The sequence below is a fragment of the Lemur catta genome, chromosome 1 (assembly GCF_020740605.2).
Source record: "Lemur catta isolate mLemCat1 chromosome 1, mLemCat1.pri, whole genome shotgun sequence".
Taxonomy (NCBI): domain Eukaryota; kingdom Metazoa; phylum Chordata; class Mammalia; order Primates; family Lemuridae; genus Lemur; species Lemur catta.
The window spans coordinates 107,949,007-107,966,054 of record NC_059128.1 but is presented as its reverse complement, the minus strand read 5'-3'; the positions used below and the strand labels follow the sequence as shown (position 1 = coordinate 107,966,054).

Genomic DNA, 17,048 nt, shown 5'->3' with positions numbered 1-17,048 from the left:
TTTTTTTTTTTTTTTTTTTTTGAGACAGGGTCTTGCTCTGTTGCCCAGGCTGGAGTACAGTGGCATCATCATAGCTCGCTGTAGCCTCCAACTCCTGGAATGAATGATTTTTAAACAAAAATTTTTATGTTACGTGTATGGTTCCTCTCCAGTCCAACCAATCCTTTCTTTTGCAATGTTCTTATTGAGATAAAATTCATATAAAATAAAAATCACCTTTTTATTTTTATTCCAAAATATTAAGGAGTACAAGTGCTTTTGTTACGTGGATATCTTGTATAATGCTTAAGCCAGGGCTTTTGGTGTGCCCACCACCAGAATAGTGTTCATTGTACCCCCAAATCGCCCTTTTAAAATGTACAATTCAGTAGTTTTTAGTATATTTACAAGGGAGTGCAACCATTGCCACTAATTCCAGAACACTCCATCACCCCAAAAGAAACCCTGTCTGCCTCCCCCAGCCCCTGGCACCCACGAATCCACATCCCGTCTCCGTGGATCTGCCTGTTCTGGACATTTCATATAAATGGAGTCTCACACTGTGTGTCCTTCTATGTCTGGCGTCTCACTGAGCACGATGTCCTCAAGGTCCCTCCACGCTGTAGTCTGTGTCAGAGCCTCGTCCCTTTTCATGGCTGAGTGATGTTCCAGTGTGTGGATGGACCATGTGTGTGTGTGTCCATCATCCACTGGTGGACATTTGAGCTGCTTCTGCTGTTTGCCTGTCACAAATGCTGCCCCTGTGAACGACCTCGTACAGGTTTCCATGTGTTCAGCTCTTGTGTATGCATATCCCCAGGCCTGGGACTGCGGGGCGCGCTGGAGATGCACCTGCTAGGCCGGGCGCGCTGGGGGCGGCTGGGGACGCGGGCGCCCATGCTAACGCTGCCCCGCCCGTCCTCAGGTGCACAGGAGGATGGTGGCGCGGCCCTAGGCCCAGGCCCCGCACCATGAGCTGCTGGCTGTGCGTCCTGAGCCTGCACCTGCTGCTGCTGCCCGCGGCGCCGCCCCCGGCCGGGGGCTGCCCGGCCCGCTGCGAGTGCACCGCCCTGACGCGCGCCGTGGCCTGTGCGCGCCGCCGGCTCACCGCCGTGCCCGACGGCATCCCGGCGGAGACACGTGTGCTGGAGCTCAGCCGCAACCGCATCCGCTGCCTGAACCCGGGCGACCTGGCGGCGCTGCCTGCGCTGGAGGAGCTGGACCTCAGCGAGAACGTGATCGCGCACGTGGAGCCGGGCGCCTTCGCCAACCTGCCGCACCTGCGCGTCCTGCGCCTCCGCGGCAACCAGCTGAAGCTCATCCCGCCTGGGGTCTTCACGCGCCTGGACAACCTCACGCTGCTGGACCTGAGCGAGAACAAGCTGGTCATCCTGCTGGACTACACCTTCCAGGACCTGCACAGCCTCCGCAGGCTTGAGGTGGGCGACAACGACCTGGTGTTCATCTCACGCCGGGCCTTTGCAGGGCTGCTGGCGCTGGAGGAGCTCACCCTGGAGCGCTGCAACCTCACAGCGCTGTCGGGAGAGTCGCTGGGCCACCTGCGGGGCCTGGGCGCCCTGCGGCTGCGACACCTGGCCATCGCTGCCCTGGAAGACCAGAACTTCAGGAAGCTTCCCGGGCTGTTGCACCTGGAGATCGACAACTGGCCGCTGCTGGAGGAGGTGGCTGCGGGCAGCCTGCAGGGCCTCAACCTCACGTCGCTGTCGGTCACCCACACCAACATCACCGCTGTGCCGGCCGCTGCGCTGCGCCACCAGGAGCACCTGACCTGCCTCAACCTCTCCCACAACCCCATCAGCACGGTGCCGCGTGGGTCCTTCCGGGACCTGGTCCGCCTGCGCGAGCTGCACCTGGCCGGGGCCCTGCTGGCCGTGGTGGAGCCGCAGGCCTTCCTGGGGCTGCGACAGATCCGCCTGCTCAACCTCTCCAACAACCTGCTGTCCACGCTGGAGGAGAGCACGTTCCACTCTGTGAACACGCTGGAGACGTTGCGCGTGGACGGCAACCCGCTGGCCTGCGACTGTCGCCTGCTGTGGATCGTGCAGCGCCGCAAGACCCTCAACTTTGACGGGCGACTGCCGGCCTGCGCCACCCCGGCCGAGGTGCGTGGCGACGCCCTGCGCAACCTGCCTGACTCGGTGCTGTTCGAGTACTTCGTGTGCCGCAAGCCCAAGATTCGCGAGCGGCGGCTGCAGCACGTCACGGCCACCGTGGGCGACGACGTGCGCTTCCTCTGCCGCGCGGAGGGCGAGCCGGCGCCCACGGTGGCCTGGGTGACGCCCCAGCACCGCGCGGTGACGGCCGCCAGCGCGGGCCGGGCGCGCGTGCTGCCCGGGGGCACCCTGGAGATCCGAGACACGCGGCCTCAGGACGGCGGCACCTACACCTGCGTGGCCAGCAACGCGGGCGGCAACGACACCTACTTCGCCACGCTGACCGTGCAGCCCGAGCCGGCCGCCAACCGGACCCTGGCCGAGGCTCGCAACGAGACGCAGGCGGCAGCGCGTGCGCCGCTGGACCTCACCACCATCCTGGTGTCCACAGCCATGGGCTGCATCACCTTCCTCGGCGTGGTCCTGTTCTGCTTCCTGCTGCTGTTCGTGTGGAGCCGCGGCCGCGGGCAGCACAAGAACAACTTCTCCGTGGAGTACTCCTTCCGCAAGGTGGACGGCCCAGCCGCCGCCGCGGGCCAGGGCGGCGCGCGCAAGTTCAACATGAAGATGATCTGAAGGGTCTCCAGGGGCCTCCCCTCCGCACCCCCACTGGATCCCGTCCCAGCCGGGAGGGCCGGGCTGATTCTACCTATGCATTTTCCCAAGGGGGAGGGGCGGCTGCAAGGCAGCTCCCGGCAGAACTTCCCGTTTTGTTTTGTTTTTTTTTTTGTAGACACCCAACCAACCGCAGGACTGTTTTTCATCCGGATGCATTTTTTGCAGTTTCTCAAACGTTTTCTAAAGGTTTCAACCTGTCTTCCTGCCCCTGCTGTGGTCGCTGAGCTGGCGGGGATGGAGGGGGTGTGAACGGATGAGGGGGTGAGGGAGCTCAAAGACCCCGGGGTCCTCAGAGCCCACAGCCACACCCAGGACACACACCGCTGCTGCTCCAGGACTCCTGCCCCTGCCCGGCCTCTTTGCACAGCTCACACCTGGGGGGTGGTCTACATCCAGGACCCACCAAGGGCCCACAGCCCTGAGGGGCGGCTGCACAGAAAGTCTGCACTGTTCACACGTGGGTGGCACACCCAGAGCTCACTCGCATCCGGGACACAATCAGACACAAAGCTCAGAAGTGAAACACACGCACCTCACACCCAACTGACACCAAAACCAGGCCCAGGCTCCAGAGCTGACCATGGGGGCGTGCAGGGCTCTCATGAGAGCTCACATCTGGACATGCTCAGCTCATACCCAGGACATGTACAATTCACACCTGGGACACACTCATCTCATGCCAGAGACATGCTAAGTTCACACCTGGGCCATGCTAAACTCACACTCAGGATATGCACAACTCACACCAGGGCTGCACTCAGCTCACACCAGGGATGAACTCAGCTCACACCTGTGACACATTCAATTCACACCTAGGACAGTCACAGCTCACACCAGGGACACACTCACCTCACACCTGAGGCAGTCACAAATCACACTAAGGACACACTCAGCTCACACCTGGAACAGGCACAGTTCACACCTGAAACACAGCTCACACCTGGGACACAACTCACACCTGCCACAGTCACAGCTCACCCCCAGGTCCTGCTGAGCCCAGCATCTCCCAGCAGACCTCGGGGACCCGGTCAAGGTCTTATGGAGCAGGTCAGCCTCACTCTGAGGGGCCCAGCACTCTCTGGGTGGTCCCTGTCACAGGTTCCCATGCCTTGCCCTCCGCCCTCCCACCAGGGCGCCCTGCCCAGCAGAGCCCACTAGGAGAAGCCATTTCCCAGCTTCCAAAACCACCCTTGCCGCTGCCACCTGCTTCCCTGGGGCAGCAAGCAAGAGGGTGCCCACGGGACAGGCAGGTGCCCTGGCCCCTGGCCCAGGAGCATGGCTTCTGGGGTGTCGGTGTCCCTCGAATAGGCCAGCTGGAGGGACCTTCAGCCCTAAGTACACACTGACCCCTGAGCTGGCCTTGGACGAGCCCCGAGTGTGCCCCCCGCCGCCCCTGTGCCCAGCCTCTGCTGGCCCATGGCTCAGGTGCGGAATGAGACCAGAGAGTGGGGGTGGTTCTCAGTTCCCTGCTATGTGCACCACAGGGGCAGAGATGGGGATAAGGACAGAGCAAGGGCTTCACGCTACAGGGAGGCCTGGACCCGGGTCCTTGGTCTCTGCAACGTTCAGGGTGGGGCAAATCTAGGACCAGAGTGGGGGTCACAGGCAGATTGCAGTTCTGGTTAAGGAAGAGTGTCCCCAAGGTCACTGCTCTGTTGTGCTACAGGTGATGAGTTCCCCATCGCTAGGGCTAAGCAAACAGGAGCTGAGGTTTTGCAGGATTCAGACACCAGACAGGGACCACCCATGACCAGCCTCCCCATGCCGAAGTTCCTGCCCTGGGACCCTCCACCTTGGCCAGGCGACAGTTGGGACAACATTGGGAGAAGGGGCCCAGGAAACATCATGGGGCCTGACCTTGGCCAGAAAGGGGCTTGGCCACTGAGTGGGAGGTTAGGACAGTGTCCTGAAGGACTCTGCAGGAAAGCTTAAAGCCAGCTCTGCTCCCACCCAGCTTTGTGGTCTCAGCTGCCAACTGAGAACCACTCAGACCATCAGTGTCCTCGTCTGTGAAGTGGGTCTGAGGGTCAAACCCGTCGCCCTGTATTCAGAGGCCAGGCCCTCAGATGGGCTCGATGGCTTGACTTGGATCCCGGATCCCCCTAGACTGCTTCGATGTCAGCCGGAGAGAAAGCTGGCGCAACCCCGGGGGTGTTGAGCAAAGGACTCAGGTGCAGCCTGTTCTCCCCAGGCTGTGGCTGGGGGCATCGGGAGGCCCCTGGACCGGATGTGAGTGAGGAGTGAAGACCCCACACCCCCAAATTCCACCCCTGAGCTGGGCAGAACTATTTGTTTTTCCCTAGCATCCACCTGACCCTGGTTGTTATGACAACCCCAAGGGCCCCTCAAAAAGACATCCAAGTGCCTTTAGATCATCAAAGACGGGAGGGGGCGCGTTCTCTGCAGCATTCGGGTATACAGAGCATCAGTGTAGTGGGATTCGCAGCCCCCGCCCTCCCCACCGTCCCCACCTGAACCAAGACCCCCCCAGCCCTCCACCTCCAACCCTGCTGTATTTGGTTAAAATCCAATAAAAAAGGAAACTGATTTAATAACAAACTTCTGCTTTTTTTTTATTCCCATGGGAGAGGTAGAGGGAAGGAGGCAGGGCTGAGGGATAAGGGGGCTGCTGGGGTCCCTGGCCGGGGGCGGGGGGGAGCTGACATTGAAAGAATAGCATGTAGTGACAATGTTTGGAGGTCACACCTTGGGAGTGCCCATGCTGTTCCTGGTCCTGTTCCAGGCACTGTCCTTTCACACCGATGACCACTCCAGGAGCTGGGTCCCGTTAGGAACCCACTCTACAGGTGGGCCAAGGCGGGGGCCAGAGGGTGCCTCCTTAGGTTTTAACCATTCTTGATTTTCCAATTATGGTGATTGTATATAAAACGTCTTTTCTAAAAAAAAAAAAAAAAAAAAAAAAAAGAATGTGGCCAGGCATGGTGGCTCACGCCTGTAATCCTAGCACTCTGGGAGGCTGAAGCGGGTGGATTGTTTGAGCTCAGGAGTTCGAGACCAGCCTGAGCAAGAGCGAGACCCCGTCTCTACTAAAAATAGAAAGAAATTATATGGACAACTAAAAATATATATACAAAAAATTAGCCAGGCATGGTGGTGCATGCCTGTAGTCCCAGCTACTCAGGAGGCTGAGGCAGGAGGATGGCTTGAGCCCAGGAGTTTGAGGTTGCTGTGAGCTAGGCTGACACCACAGCACTCTAGCCCGGGCAACAGAGTGAGACTCTGTCTGAAAAAAAAAATAATAATAAAATAAAAAAGAATGCATTAAGGCAGTGGAGGAGGGGGAGGTGGGGAAGTGAGATAATTTTTTAACGAGGAATCCAGCAAGTGCAGCTGTTATGAGGCGGGATGTGGGAGATGCTTTCCTTGACTCGCTGGAGCACAGAGAGGGGTGGAGACTTGCCCACGGTCACACAGTACAGGGAAACGGAGCCAGAGGGGCCCCGCCCATGCTGCCAGGGCTCTGGGACAGGGCAAGGGGTGCGCTGGGGATTCTTCAATGGTCCCGCAGGAGGGGACGAAGTTCTCAGGGAAGCAAAAGCCACAGGGGAAGCGGCGCCCTGGTTGCGTTTCTCCCTGAACAGCCACGGCTGGGGTTGTCTGCCCTCACCTAGGGTGGGGGAGGAGGACGTGTCCCACACCCAATCCCAGGAGGCCCCCATTGCTCTGCACCCCAGCTTGGCCTGCAGAAGAACAGCCTGTCCCCCACCTCACCAATCCCACCTCCAGCCCTAAACTGTTTCCTTTGGGATGCCACCTCCATCCCACCCCAGCTGTGGAAGTCCCGCAGGGGCCCCCAGCCCCACCCCGCCTGGCTGCGGTCTAACAGTCGCCCGGATGGACGTTTCCTGTTGGCTTCCCGGCCACACCTCTCCTGGGAGGCCAGGCACTGCAGCCCTCGGGAGTTTGTCCCCAGGGACCCCTCCTCCCCCCGAAGTCACTCCGGTCTGAAGGTAGGGGCTCCCAGAGGGTGGCTGGACAGAAGCAGCCACTTTCTAAAGTTGGGGGTGTGGCGGGGGAGGGACAGGCGCTGGCTGCTGTCAGCAACCACATGGCTGAGCTCTTGGGGACAGGTCCGAGGGTGGGTCCTGGGGTCTCTGTGTCTTGTAGCTCATCCCAGGCATGCCCCCGACGGCCTGTCATCTGGGCGGGACATTCTGTCCCCGTCCCACACGCACAGTGGGGGCCCTGCCCACAGTGAAGATTGATGGGTAGCACGCCTGTCTCATGAATGAGGAAGTGACCCAGAGAGGGCGAGAGACCCACTCAGGGTCACACAGCAGGGTCACCGCTGGCCAGGAGAGCTGGAGTCTGGGCGCCCCTGCCCTCCCCAAGGGCCCTGGAGCATCTCCCCCTTCCCCGGCAACGCCACCCATCAAGCACAGGCAGACCCGGAGCCCAGGCCCACCCCACACAGGCCCCCACCTCTGACCTTTCTCCAGCGACATGACCAGCTCCGAGCCAGTCCCCGAGACCCTCGAGCCCGATGGCCCCACCTGGCCCGCTCAGCCCACGTACAGCAACCTCGGTGAGCAGCGCCTCGCGGGACCGGGCTAGGGGGACACCGGGAACAGTGGCTTGTGAAAGTGAGTCACCTGCCCAGAGCCACACAGGGAAATAGGGTCACCTGGGGCTGGATGGCACGACTCTCTGCAACTGCCCTCAGTTCTCTCCTCCATACCTTGGGGTTGGCATCACAGAGGGTACAGGGCGATTGGGTACCATTTCCATTTTAGAGACAGGGAAATTGAGACTGAGGGGCGGAGTCACATATCTGGGGCCCCACACTCCACCTTGTCCTCAACCCCCCCAATCTCTCACCCCACAGGTGAGGTCCGAGCCCACCTGCTGCCCTCCAAGGCCTGCCGCCCCCGGACCCATGGGTCCCCCTCTCCAGACCCGCAGCCCTTGCCCCCACCCCTGCCCAAGAAAACTTTAACCCGGACGCAGTCTCTGCCCACCCAGGGGGCCCCCACCCCCAGCTCTGCCAGGGCACAGCAGCCTCGGCAGCTCCTTCTAGGGTCCCACAGTGTGGACGAGACCCAGGCTGAGGCCGGGCCAGCCTGTCCCCCCACAGAGCTGGCCTTCAGCGTGCCCGATTCTACACTGGGCCTCTTGTTCCGAGACCTGAGCAGCCTGGAGGCCGTGCATGCTGCACTGGCCACCAGGCAGCTGGAGGGCCTCCGTGTCATCCGCGCCCTGCTCAGGGCCCGGCTCATGGGGGGCCACCCCGGCCCCTGCTGCCCTGGCGACGGCTTCCGCCTCCTGGACAGCTCACCCTGCGTGGAGAGCGGGGAAGCCCTGTACTACCGGGTGGTGCGGATGCACGAGGAGAGGTGGCACATCCTGGCCGCCAAGGTGAGCCCTGCCACCCCCCCACCTTCTTGGAGGTCTTCCTTCCTGATTTTCTGTCTTAGACATAACCAGGGGCTTGTTCAGCTGGGCTAAGTAGCTTATTTTGCAACTAACATATGAATCAACAGTCAACCCTTGGATCCAAGTTTCTAAAGTGTGAGGCCACCGACATTTGAATCACCAGGGAGTCTTGTGAATATCCCTCCCCACGCCTCTCAGAGGGCCAGGAATCTGCTTTTTTGTATTATTATTAAAAAAAAAATTTACAAACTCCATTGCACTAAAGAGAAAATAGAAAATTTACGAAATAAAAATTGTGTCTTGTACAGATGGGGGTCTTGCTGTGTTGCCCAGGCTGGTCTCAAACTCCTGGCCTCAAGTGATCCTCTTGCCTCGGCCTCCCAAATTATTAGGATCACAAGTGTGAGCCACTGCAACGGGCCAAGTTTATTTTTAAAATACTCACCCCAGGCCAGGCGTGGTGGCTCACGCCTGTAATCCTAGCCCTCTGGGAGGCCAAGGCGGGTGGATTGCTCAAGGTCAGGAATTCGAGACCAGCCTGAGCAAGACCCCGTCTCTACTAAAAACAGAAATAAAAATTATCTGGACAACTAAAAATAAATATAGAAAAAATTAGCCGGGCATGGTGGCACATGTCTGTAGTCCCAGCTACCCAGGAGGCTGAGGCAGGAGGATCACTTAAGCCCAGGAGTTTGAGGTTGCTGTGAGCTAGGCTGACGCCACGGCACTCACTCTAGCCTGGGCAACAGAGCGAGACTCTGTCTCAAAAAAATAAATAAATAAATAAAATAAAATAAATTAAATACTCACCCCAGATCCCCATCCCGGCAACTGTAACTTTTAAACGCCCCCACCCCAGGTGAATCTAATATAATGCCCGGTGCTGACTTCTAGAAAGAGCTTCGCTGTCCAACATTGCAGCCATTGGCCACGTGTGACTTCTGAGCACTTGAACTGTGGCTGGTCCCAATGGAGATACGCTGAGCGTCAAATACACACTAGATCTGGAAGCCTCAGTATCCAAAAATGATACTAGTAATGATTATATAAACTATCTCAGAATTTCTGAAGGACCAGTTGAAATGATAGTATTTTGGATCTACTGGGTTAAATAAAACGTATTATGAGAATTAGCTTCACCTGGGTTCATTTCACTTTTCCCTCCAATGTGGCTATGGGAAAATGTTACATGTCCTGGTGGCCGGTGGCGTGTTGGTATCGGACAGCCCAACTCTGGCCTGTAGCTGACACCTCCCTCCTTACCAAGCCGTCAGGAAGAACCAGCCCTTTGGCAAACACACTTTAACCCCTGAACACCATCCTCCCTGGTTTAATTTTCCTAAAAGTCATTATCTGTGACTAACATCCGAATTAACACTGACCCCTGCTCTGGAGGCAATGCAGTCATCCCCTCACCCGCGGCCGCGGCAGGGACAATTTAGGGGTGAGAGAGGAGGGGTTCAGGGCAGATAGAGCGCCGGGGCAGGCTGTGCTGGTTAGGGGCTTAGTGGTCCAGGCCCTGACGTCCCCTCTGCCCTGCAGGTGCCCAAGCCCGGAGCGGAGGTGCCCCACCCGTGGGGCCTGGAGTTGCAGGCCTCCCTGCCCCCACACTTCAACCTGCAGGGGCTGTGTGGCCAGGTGCCTGAGGGCGTGCTGCCCGGGGCGCCCTGGAGAGGCCCTACGGTGCTGGTGGCCGAGGTGCCTGAGCGCACGGTGGCCCAGTGGCTGGCGGAGGTCGGCGCGCAGGAGTTCGCGTGGGCCGTGGCCCTTCTGCTGCTGCAGCTGAGCGCGGCCCTGGAGCACCTGGAGGCGCAGGGCGCAGCCCTGGCCGAGCTGCGGCCTGAGAACCTGCTGCTGGTGGCGCCGCGGGGCTGTGCAGCCTCGGAGCCCCCGCGCCTGCTGCTGGCTGACTTTGGCCGCGTCCGCCAGTGGTCCCTGGGAGCCCCGGGCACCCACGCGCCGCAGCTGGGCCGCCTGCTCCGCGCACTGCTGGGCCCCGCCGGGCCCTTGACCGCGCCCTTGGCCTCGCCCTTGGCCGCGGGCCTGGAGCGCCTGGCGGCCCAGCTGTCCCGCTTGCGGCCCTCTGCGGCCCGGACCCGCGGCGCGCTGCAGGCGCTGCTCTGGGGGCCGGGGCCGGAGCTGCGCGGCCGCGGAGCCCCGCTTGGGCCCTGGCTGCGGGCGCGCCGCGCGCTGCTGGTCCTGCACCTGGCCGAGCGGGCAGCGGGTGGAGAGGCGCCGGGCCTGGAGGACTGGCTGTGCTGTGAATACCTGGCCGAGGCCACCGAGGCCTTGCTGAGCCAGGCCCTGGTGCTGCTGTGGGACTGACCACAACCTGGGGCCCACAACTTGCCCAGGGCCTGTCCAGGAGGCAGGCACCCCTTCCCAGGGCTGGGGGCCCATGACCCGCCATAGACAACACAGAGTTGCAGGTCTATGTGTCTCTATCATAGACAACACAGAGTGCAGGCCCCTCCAATGCCTGCCCCCTCCTTTGGTGGGGACTTAGGCCCAGGGCTCCCCAAGAGTGCAGCTGCCCACTCCAGGGCATCTCTCTGATGCCAGGGCCACCATCACCGCTCTTCCAGGGGTACACACCCCCTGCCAATCAATGTCTCTTTGAATATGTCCCACCTTCCGGGCCTGTCGCTGTCTCCATGGGAGTGTGGACACTCCTTCCAAAGCCGGGCCAAAGGCATTTCTGGCCTGGAGCACCCCCGCGTGCTGAGGACAGCCAGTGACTCCGAGAGTGTGAACGGCCCAGTCCCTCGTGGAAAACTGCCTGGTGCTCACAGGCTGGGGGTGGGGCTTCCTGGAACCTTAGACACCCAGCCCACCCAGGGGGAGTCCGGACTGTCCTGCCCCCAAGCCTCCCATGCTGTCCCTGCCACTTCACCACTCTCTCCCCACCCTCCGGCCCCCTCCCTGTTCCTTCCAGCCTCCAAGCCTTTGTATGGGCTGTTCCTCTGCCAGACTGTTCCAATCCCACCTGCTCTAAGCAAATAAAGTCACCCCTCCAGTCGCTTGCTGCCTCCTATCCCTGTTCTCTCCCCGCCACAGCAGGTGTCACCACTTGGACGTATTTATTGTTAGCTTCTGTGAGGCTGTGAGCTCCCTGAGGGCAAGGCCAGGCTTGGCACACAGTAGGTGCTCAATTAATAGCCTAAGATGATAGAATGAGCAAGCGGGTAGAGACAAGACTCCTCAGGAGTCCCTGTTTACACCTCTGAAATATGAACTCAGGAGCTCTGAGGGGCCCCTTTGCCCTTGCGTGAGGCCTCCTCCTTGGACGTGCCCCCATCCCATCTCCCACAGCAATCCTGGGGGGATCTTTCTAACCCCCAGGTATGACCAGGCCCCTCTCCTGCTCAAACACCTCCTATGGCTCCCTAGTGCCCTCAGGATACACACAAGGCTCCTGCAAAAGCTCTGTGAACTCTCTCTGGCCAACCTCTCATGCCACACTGCTCATCTGCGGAGGTGCTTTCTGGCCACCAGGCCTTTGCCCACGTTACTTTTCCTCCGCTCTGCTTCAGACTCCTATTCATCCCTCAACACCTGGGCTTCAAAGCCCTTTCCCTGCATTTGCATCGCCCAAACGGGCCGAGAGCGTGTGCCCAGCCTGTCCTCACAGCCGACCCCACCCTCGCTCAGATGCCTGGATGTCTCACCCCTTCAGGTCTGCCCCACCCTCCCAGCTCCCCGCTCCTGTAGAAGGGCCCCTTTCCCACCCGTCCCAGCCAAGGCCCAGCTGGGCGGCGCTCCCGGATGCGGCAGGCAGGTGGCGCTGCGGCCATGCGGACCTTGGCGGGGGCAGGGGCGGGCCCGGAAGTGACTGTCCAGTCGGCCCAGCCCGGTGCCCAGAGTTCTCAGCCTTGGCCTTCACCCCCGAGCTCGGCCCGGCCTCACCGCACGACCCGGGTGGCCCTTCGCCTCCGCGCTGCCTCGGTCTTGCCCCACCCCTGCCCAGGTGACCCCCCCCAGGAGGGCTCCTGGTCCCCAGTACTGCGCTGCCACGCGCCCCCAGGAACGACTGGGGGACACGGGGCCCCACGGGCACACCCCACCCAGCCTCCGCACGCGCGCCCCAGCTGGGAAAGTCCCCGCCGGGACACCGGACGCCCTGGAGGACCCAGCAGACCGGAGGTGGGGCCTAAGAGCCAGTAGGGACCTGGGAAGCCCGGCCACACCCCCAGCCGCCCCTGAGAGCTTCAAGGGTGGGACAGAAAGCAAGGCTTGGCTTGAGGGGCCCGAATGAGGGCAGTTCTGACAGCAGAGTGCTGTGGCCCTGGCCTAGGCCACAAGCCCAGTTTCCTCTCTGGGGACAGGTGCCCGCAGGTGTTGTCAGACCCTCCACCCCTCCAGGGGAGCCCCTCCCAGTCCCCAGCAACATCACCAGCAACCGGGTCTTGGAGGTGTGATCACTTTATTTGGATGTTTGAGTAGAAGGGTAGATTAATACCGATCTTTCCAAGTTAAGAGACCTAAGACTGTTTCCAAAAGACTTCAAATAAGAAACTTTTCAAAGTACAAGGATAATCTGAATCATCTTAAACCAGCAATAAAAAAGTAAAATATAAATTTTTATTTAGAATTAAAGCAAATACTTCAGTATCACAAACACAATATTAAACTTCAAGAAATATACCGCTAATTTGGAGTGAGCATTTATTTGCACAATTACAACATGCGACAAACCCAGAAGAGATGAACGAGTCTGACATTTCCACCCCCAGCACAGCAGCGGCAACCCCACCCCGCAGTGACACCAGGGGCTGCCAGGAAGGAGCTCCTGCCTCTAGCCCCATCTCTAGAGCGGAGTGCAGGCCATGCCTGCTGCTACTACTCCTCCTCCTCGCCTGAGGACTCTTTCTCGAACGTGTAGGCCATGAAGCAAGCATCGGGTCTCTTGGGGACGAGGGGATGCCCCGGTCTCACAATCTCAAAGCCCAGAAAGCTGAAGGTGCGGAGCAGCGCGGCTGCGGGGTACAGGGGGTACAGGGCGTTACACCAGGGTCCGGCAGGCCAGCCACCCCCTCCTTCTCCAGGACCAGGAGGGGACGGTGGCACCTACCTCTGTCTTCTCTATTCTTGTGGAAGCAGATGAAGACATGGTCGGCGCGGAGCTGTTCCTCAGCGAACTCGAGGAGAACTGCAAAACTGAGCCGGCCCTCAGCACACCCCGCCAGGCCGGGCCCACCCCACGCTCCCCGGGCCTTATTCACACTGAGCAGGTCTTCTCGTCTGGAATGGGGCCGCCCAGCACTGCGGGGTGATGAGCCCTTCCCTGCCCAGCCCAGCTCTCACCCCACCCACCATGGCAACAGGAAAGGCTCCCAAAGGTTGCCCAGAGTCCCCCAAGGGGAAGGACTCCTGGGGGTGCAGTGTTTAAAACGGGAGCCCCCTTCCCACAAAGCAGCGGTGGCAGCCAACTCACCTGTCTTTGCTCCCCTCGGGCAGTGCGCCGCCCGGGATCTCGATGTATAGGCTGTCGCCGCGCAGCACTGCCCTCCAGGTGATGTGTTTGGCGTCCGTGAGCCTGGACTGGACATTAAGAATCCTCGTCTTGTTGTTAGACGTTAGTTCCTCTGTTACATTCAGCCGATTATCCTGTGGGAAGACGACACGTCCCCAATCTTGCAGTTTGAAAAAGGCAAAAAAACACAAAGACCACCCAGCAGTGCTACAGTGGGGGCCGAGGGGGGCTGGGGCGCGGGGCAGGTGGGGGTCCCAGTGAGGCTACCTGCCAGCGGCCTGAGCGCGGCAGCAGATGCACAAGAATGCCGTCGCGCGGATACTCACGGAGTACAGTAAGTTAGCTGAAAGACTGTGATCCCGCTGGCTATTCCCTCGCCCACCTGGGATCTTCAGGGGTGGGTGAGGGACATCAGGAGCACCACCGAGGCCCCGGACCCAGGTTACTACAGCAACTGAGTGAGACCCTGGAACTGCAGGAAGCGGCCATCACAACGCGGCCAGCTAAGAGGTAGCCCTCGGGCCGTCCACTGCCCACCGCCTACAGCCCTGCGGGACCCGGCCCTGCCAAACATGTGGCTTTGCGGGCGCGGCTCCATCCCCACCCCACGGCAAGAAGCAAAGACGCTAAGATACTGGCAGCACTCCGCCAGGCCACCTCAAGGTAGGCAGTCTCTCAGGAACCAGCCCCTCCAGTTTCATTTCCCCTTTCTAACTCCGGCTCCGTAGCTTCTCCTTTTGCACATCGCCGCAGCGAGAGCCCCAAGCGTGGCTACGGCTCAGCCACCAGCCACCTACCTTTCCAGAGAAACCCCGGCCCAGACCCTGCGTCGTCAGGACACCCGGGGGCGCGGCCGCCGGCTCCTAACCTGGCCGGGCGCAGCGCTCGCTCCGGCCGCCCCCCCCCCCACACACACCCCAGCCCGGGCCTCCCGATTGCGTCATCTCGGCAGACGCGCCCAGCGCCCCGGGGGAGATTTTCACAATCGCGCAGCCGACAGCGCCAGCAGCCATTTGCCGCGCGGCGTAAACAGGCCCCAGAGTCGCCTCCATTTTGCTGCCACCCGGGCCCCGCCGGCAGGGGCCACTGAGCGCGGGCTCAGGCTCCGGTCCCCACCGACGCCCACCTCGGGCCGAGAAGCCCCTCGGGGAGACACGGCCACGACGCTGCGAGCCGCACCACCACCACCAGCACATCGGGCCCGCGCCCCCGGGAAGGGTCGACACGCGCGCTCCGGGGCGCTGTCCGGCCGGCAGTCACGCGAGGAAAAGCCGCGGGCACCGTCTACGTGGGCGGCCAAGCCGCGCGTCCTGTGGGGCCTGGATAACCACGGCGGCTCGCTGAAAACCGAGCCCACAAGGAAGGTCGCGTCTGGGGGCCGCGTCGCGGAGCCGGGAGGCCGCGTTCAAGTTGGTCCACCTGGGAAGAGCTCGCGGCTCCTGCAGCCAACGCTCGTCGCCGGCGACAGAAAAGTGCAGATTCATGGGCCCTGAGGGCCCCGCTCGGCCTCGGGCCAGCTGTCCGACAGCGACCCCGCCCCCACCTGCTTTCCGCATCCTGCGTCCCCCAAATCCGACTGGACCCCCCCGACCCTACCCGAAATCCGACACATCTGTGCCCCTCCCCACCTGACCCCTGACCCCACGCCCCTCTCCCAATCCAACCCCCCAGCCCGCGCCCCCAGCTACGCAAGTGTGTCCATAATCAGTTTCCCTTTCTGCGCCCCCCAAAACCTGACACGCCTAGTTTGCCGCCAGGCCTTGGGGGGACCTCGGGACCGGCCCCGCCCCCGCGGCCTTGATAAAGGGGCGGATCTCGCGCTCCCGGGACGGATCTGGCGCCCTGAGGCCGGCCCCCCACGGGCTTGCGCGGCCGGCGCTTCTGGAAGCTTCGGGCGGGGGCGGGGCGCTCACTTCTCGCTGCTGCGGCCGCCGCGGCTATGCAGGCTAAGGAGCGGCATGGTCAGGCTGGCGTGGACGGTGGCGCTGGGTTTATCCCCCTCCTTTTCTCTGGCGAAACAGTGGCTGTTGAGGATCCGCTGCAGGGAGGATTTCACCATCCGGCCGCTGGGGTCCGAAACCAGGAAAACCTCCGCTGCACCCCTCCGCGCCGCCGCCGCTGCTCGCCGTCCGCAAAATGGCGCCGCCGCCGCCGCCCGCGTTTATAGACACCGCGTTCTGGCCACGCCCCCCAAGCCGCCGGGAACGCGGCCGCACAAGGGGGCAGAGCCTCAGGGCCTCCAGGAAACCGAAGTTCTCCCTCCCATCCAGGCATCTGATTGGTGGAGGGGGAGGGGACCGGGGGCAGGGACGCGCAGGTGACTGGTCAGTATACCTCGAACCTCGCCCCTGCCGCGGACGACACTCTGTGGGCGCTCGGGGGCGGAGCCACTGTGGCGCCGGGTACGCGCCGCGCCCGCCCCTCGCCGCCCCGCCCCCACAGCCAGGCTTTGGGGCGGGGGCGTAGCGCTGGGGTCGGGTTTTCGAGGGGGTCTGGCGGTGGCCTTGTCTCCGTCATCGTCCCTGTCGCCCTCACTAGGATCCCTTCACCCCGCGGACCCCCCTCCCCGGGCGGCTTGAGGCCACAAAGGCCCTCGGGTATTGGGAGGGGGTTCCACCGCACCCATCCCGTGATAGAAAATTATTTTCTGTAATAACCTTGTAATAATCGGTACTAATTATAGTTCTTTTAATTCTTTTAAGTTTTAAAACAGATTACATTTACAAAAAAAGAACTTTCAATGTTAAAGATATTATTCAAATTTAGTATAATAAAATGTTTCATGTTAAATTTAAACTTAGACAAAAAATTTGCTCCTCGCAGATAAAGCCAGAAAGATTTTTCCTGTGAGAACTAAAATTTGCCCACCAGTGAAAAAGTATTACTCCTGGGAGTTAAAATTCAGAAACACGTTTCACATATAAACTAAAATCTGGATCTACCAAGCAAAAATATTATTCCTCTTGCAGTTACGTTGGGTTGGGTAAACTATTTCATGTGTGAACTAAAATTTGGACTCATCAACTTGCTTGTTTCCTTGTCTGTAGAATCTCGGGCTGTCATTTGATTTTGAATCTACTGTGTTGGTTTGAGTTAGAGACACAAACTTTCCCCAAAGGGACCTTTGATGATCAGGAATAATTACAAACCCACACAGACTTACTGTGCCATGGGTACGGCTGTGTCCCACATGTCTCCAAATTCCCATCCACGTGGATTGCGATATTTATTAAAATATATCTTTTTAAAAAAGCCTAAATTGAAGCTTCCCTGTACAGATTATTAAGACTCAGTCCAAACTGTATTGAGTACAGATGTTAGGCCAACCAGAGAACTTTTCCAGGGAAGGTATATCTTAGGAGTGGCAGCTCATGGGGATAATAAAAACCAAATGGGGAGTTTGGCGAACT

At 60.2% G+C, this 17,048-nt stretch overlaps 3 protein-coding genes across 4 annotated transcripts; 2 read left to right on the top strand and 1 right to left on the bottom strand.

Moving 5' to 3' along the window:
- The first annotated feature begins 883 nt into the window (after positions 1-883).
- On the top strand, positions 884-3,251 carry LINGO3 (leucine rich repeat and Ig domain containing 3). Its single transcript, XM_045544084.1, has one exon. The coding sequence runs from the start codon at positions 951-953 to the stop codon at positions 2,727-2,729; it is 1,779 nt and encodes a 592-aa protein (XP_045400040.1). The 5' UTR covers positions 884-950; the 3' UTR covers positions 2,730-3,251.
- Positions 3,252-6,655: 3,404 nt separating this feature from the next.
- Positions 6,656-11,184, top strand: PEAK3 (PEAK family member 3). 2 transcript variants are annotated; one of them, XM_045544060.1, is made up of 4 exons: positions 6,656-6,742; positions 7,232-7,317; positions 7,618-8,147; positions 9,708-11,184. In XM_045544060.1, exons 2-4 carry the CDS (start codon positions 7,236-7,238, stop codon positions 10,488-10,490), a joined length of 1,395 nt encoding a protein of 464 aa, XP_045400016.1. In that variant the 5' UTR covers positions 6,656-6,742; positions 7,232-7,235; the 3' UTR covers positions 10,491-11,184. The 2 variants fall into 2 exon arrangements, with proteins under 2 accessions (XP_045400016.1, XP_045400026.1); XM_045544070.1 differs by having other exon boundaries at positions 6,725-6,742; positions 7,207-7,317.
- A 1,540-nt stretch (positions 11,185-12,724) lies between these two features.
- Positions 12,725-15,794, bottom strand: OAZ1 (ornithine decarboxylase antizyme 1). Its single transcript, XM_045544039.1, is given in 6 exon segments — positions 12,725-13,141; positions 13,237-13,322; positions 13,600-13,772; positions 13,965-14,051; positions 14,053-14,110; positions 15,552-15,794. Coding segments are annotated over 6 exon segments (687 nt in total). The 5' UTR covers positions 15,698-15,794; the 3' UTR covers positions 12,725-13,004.
- Positions 15,795-17,048: the final 1,254 nt, after the last annotated feature.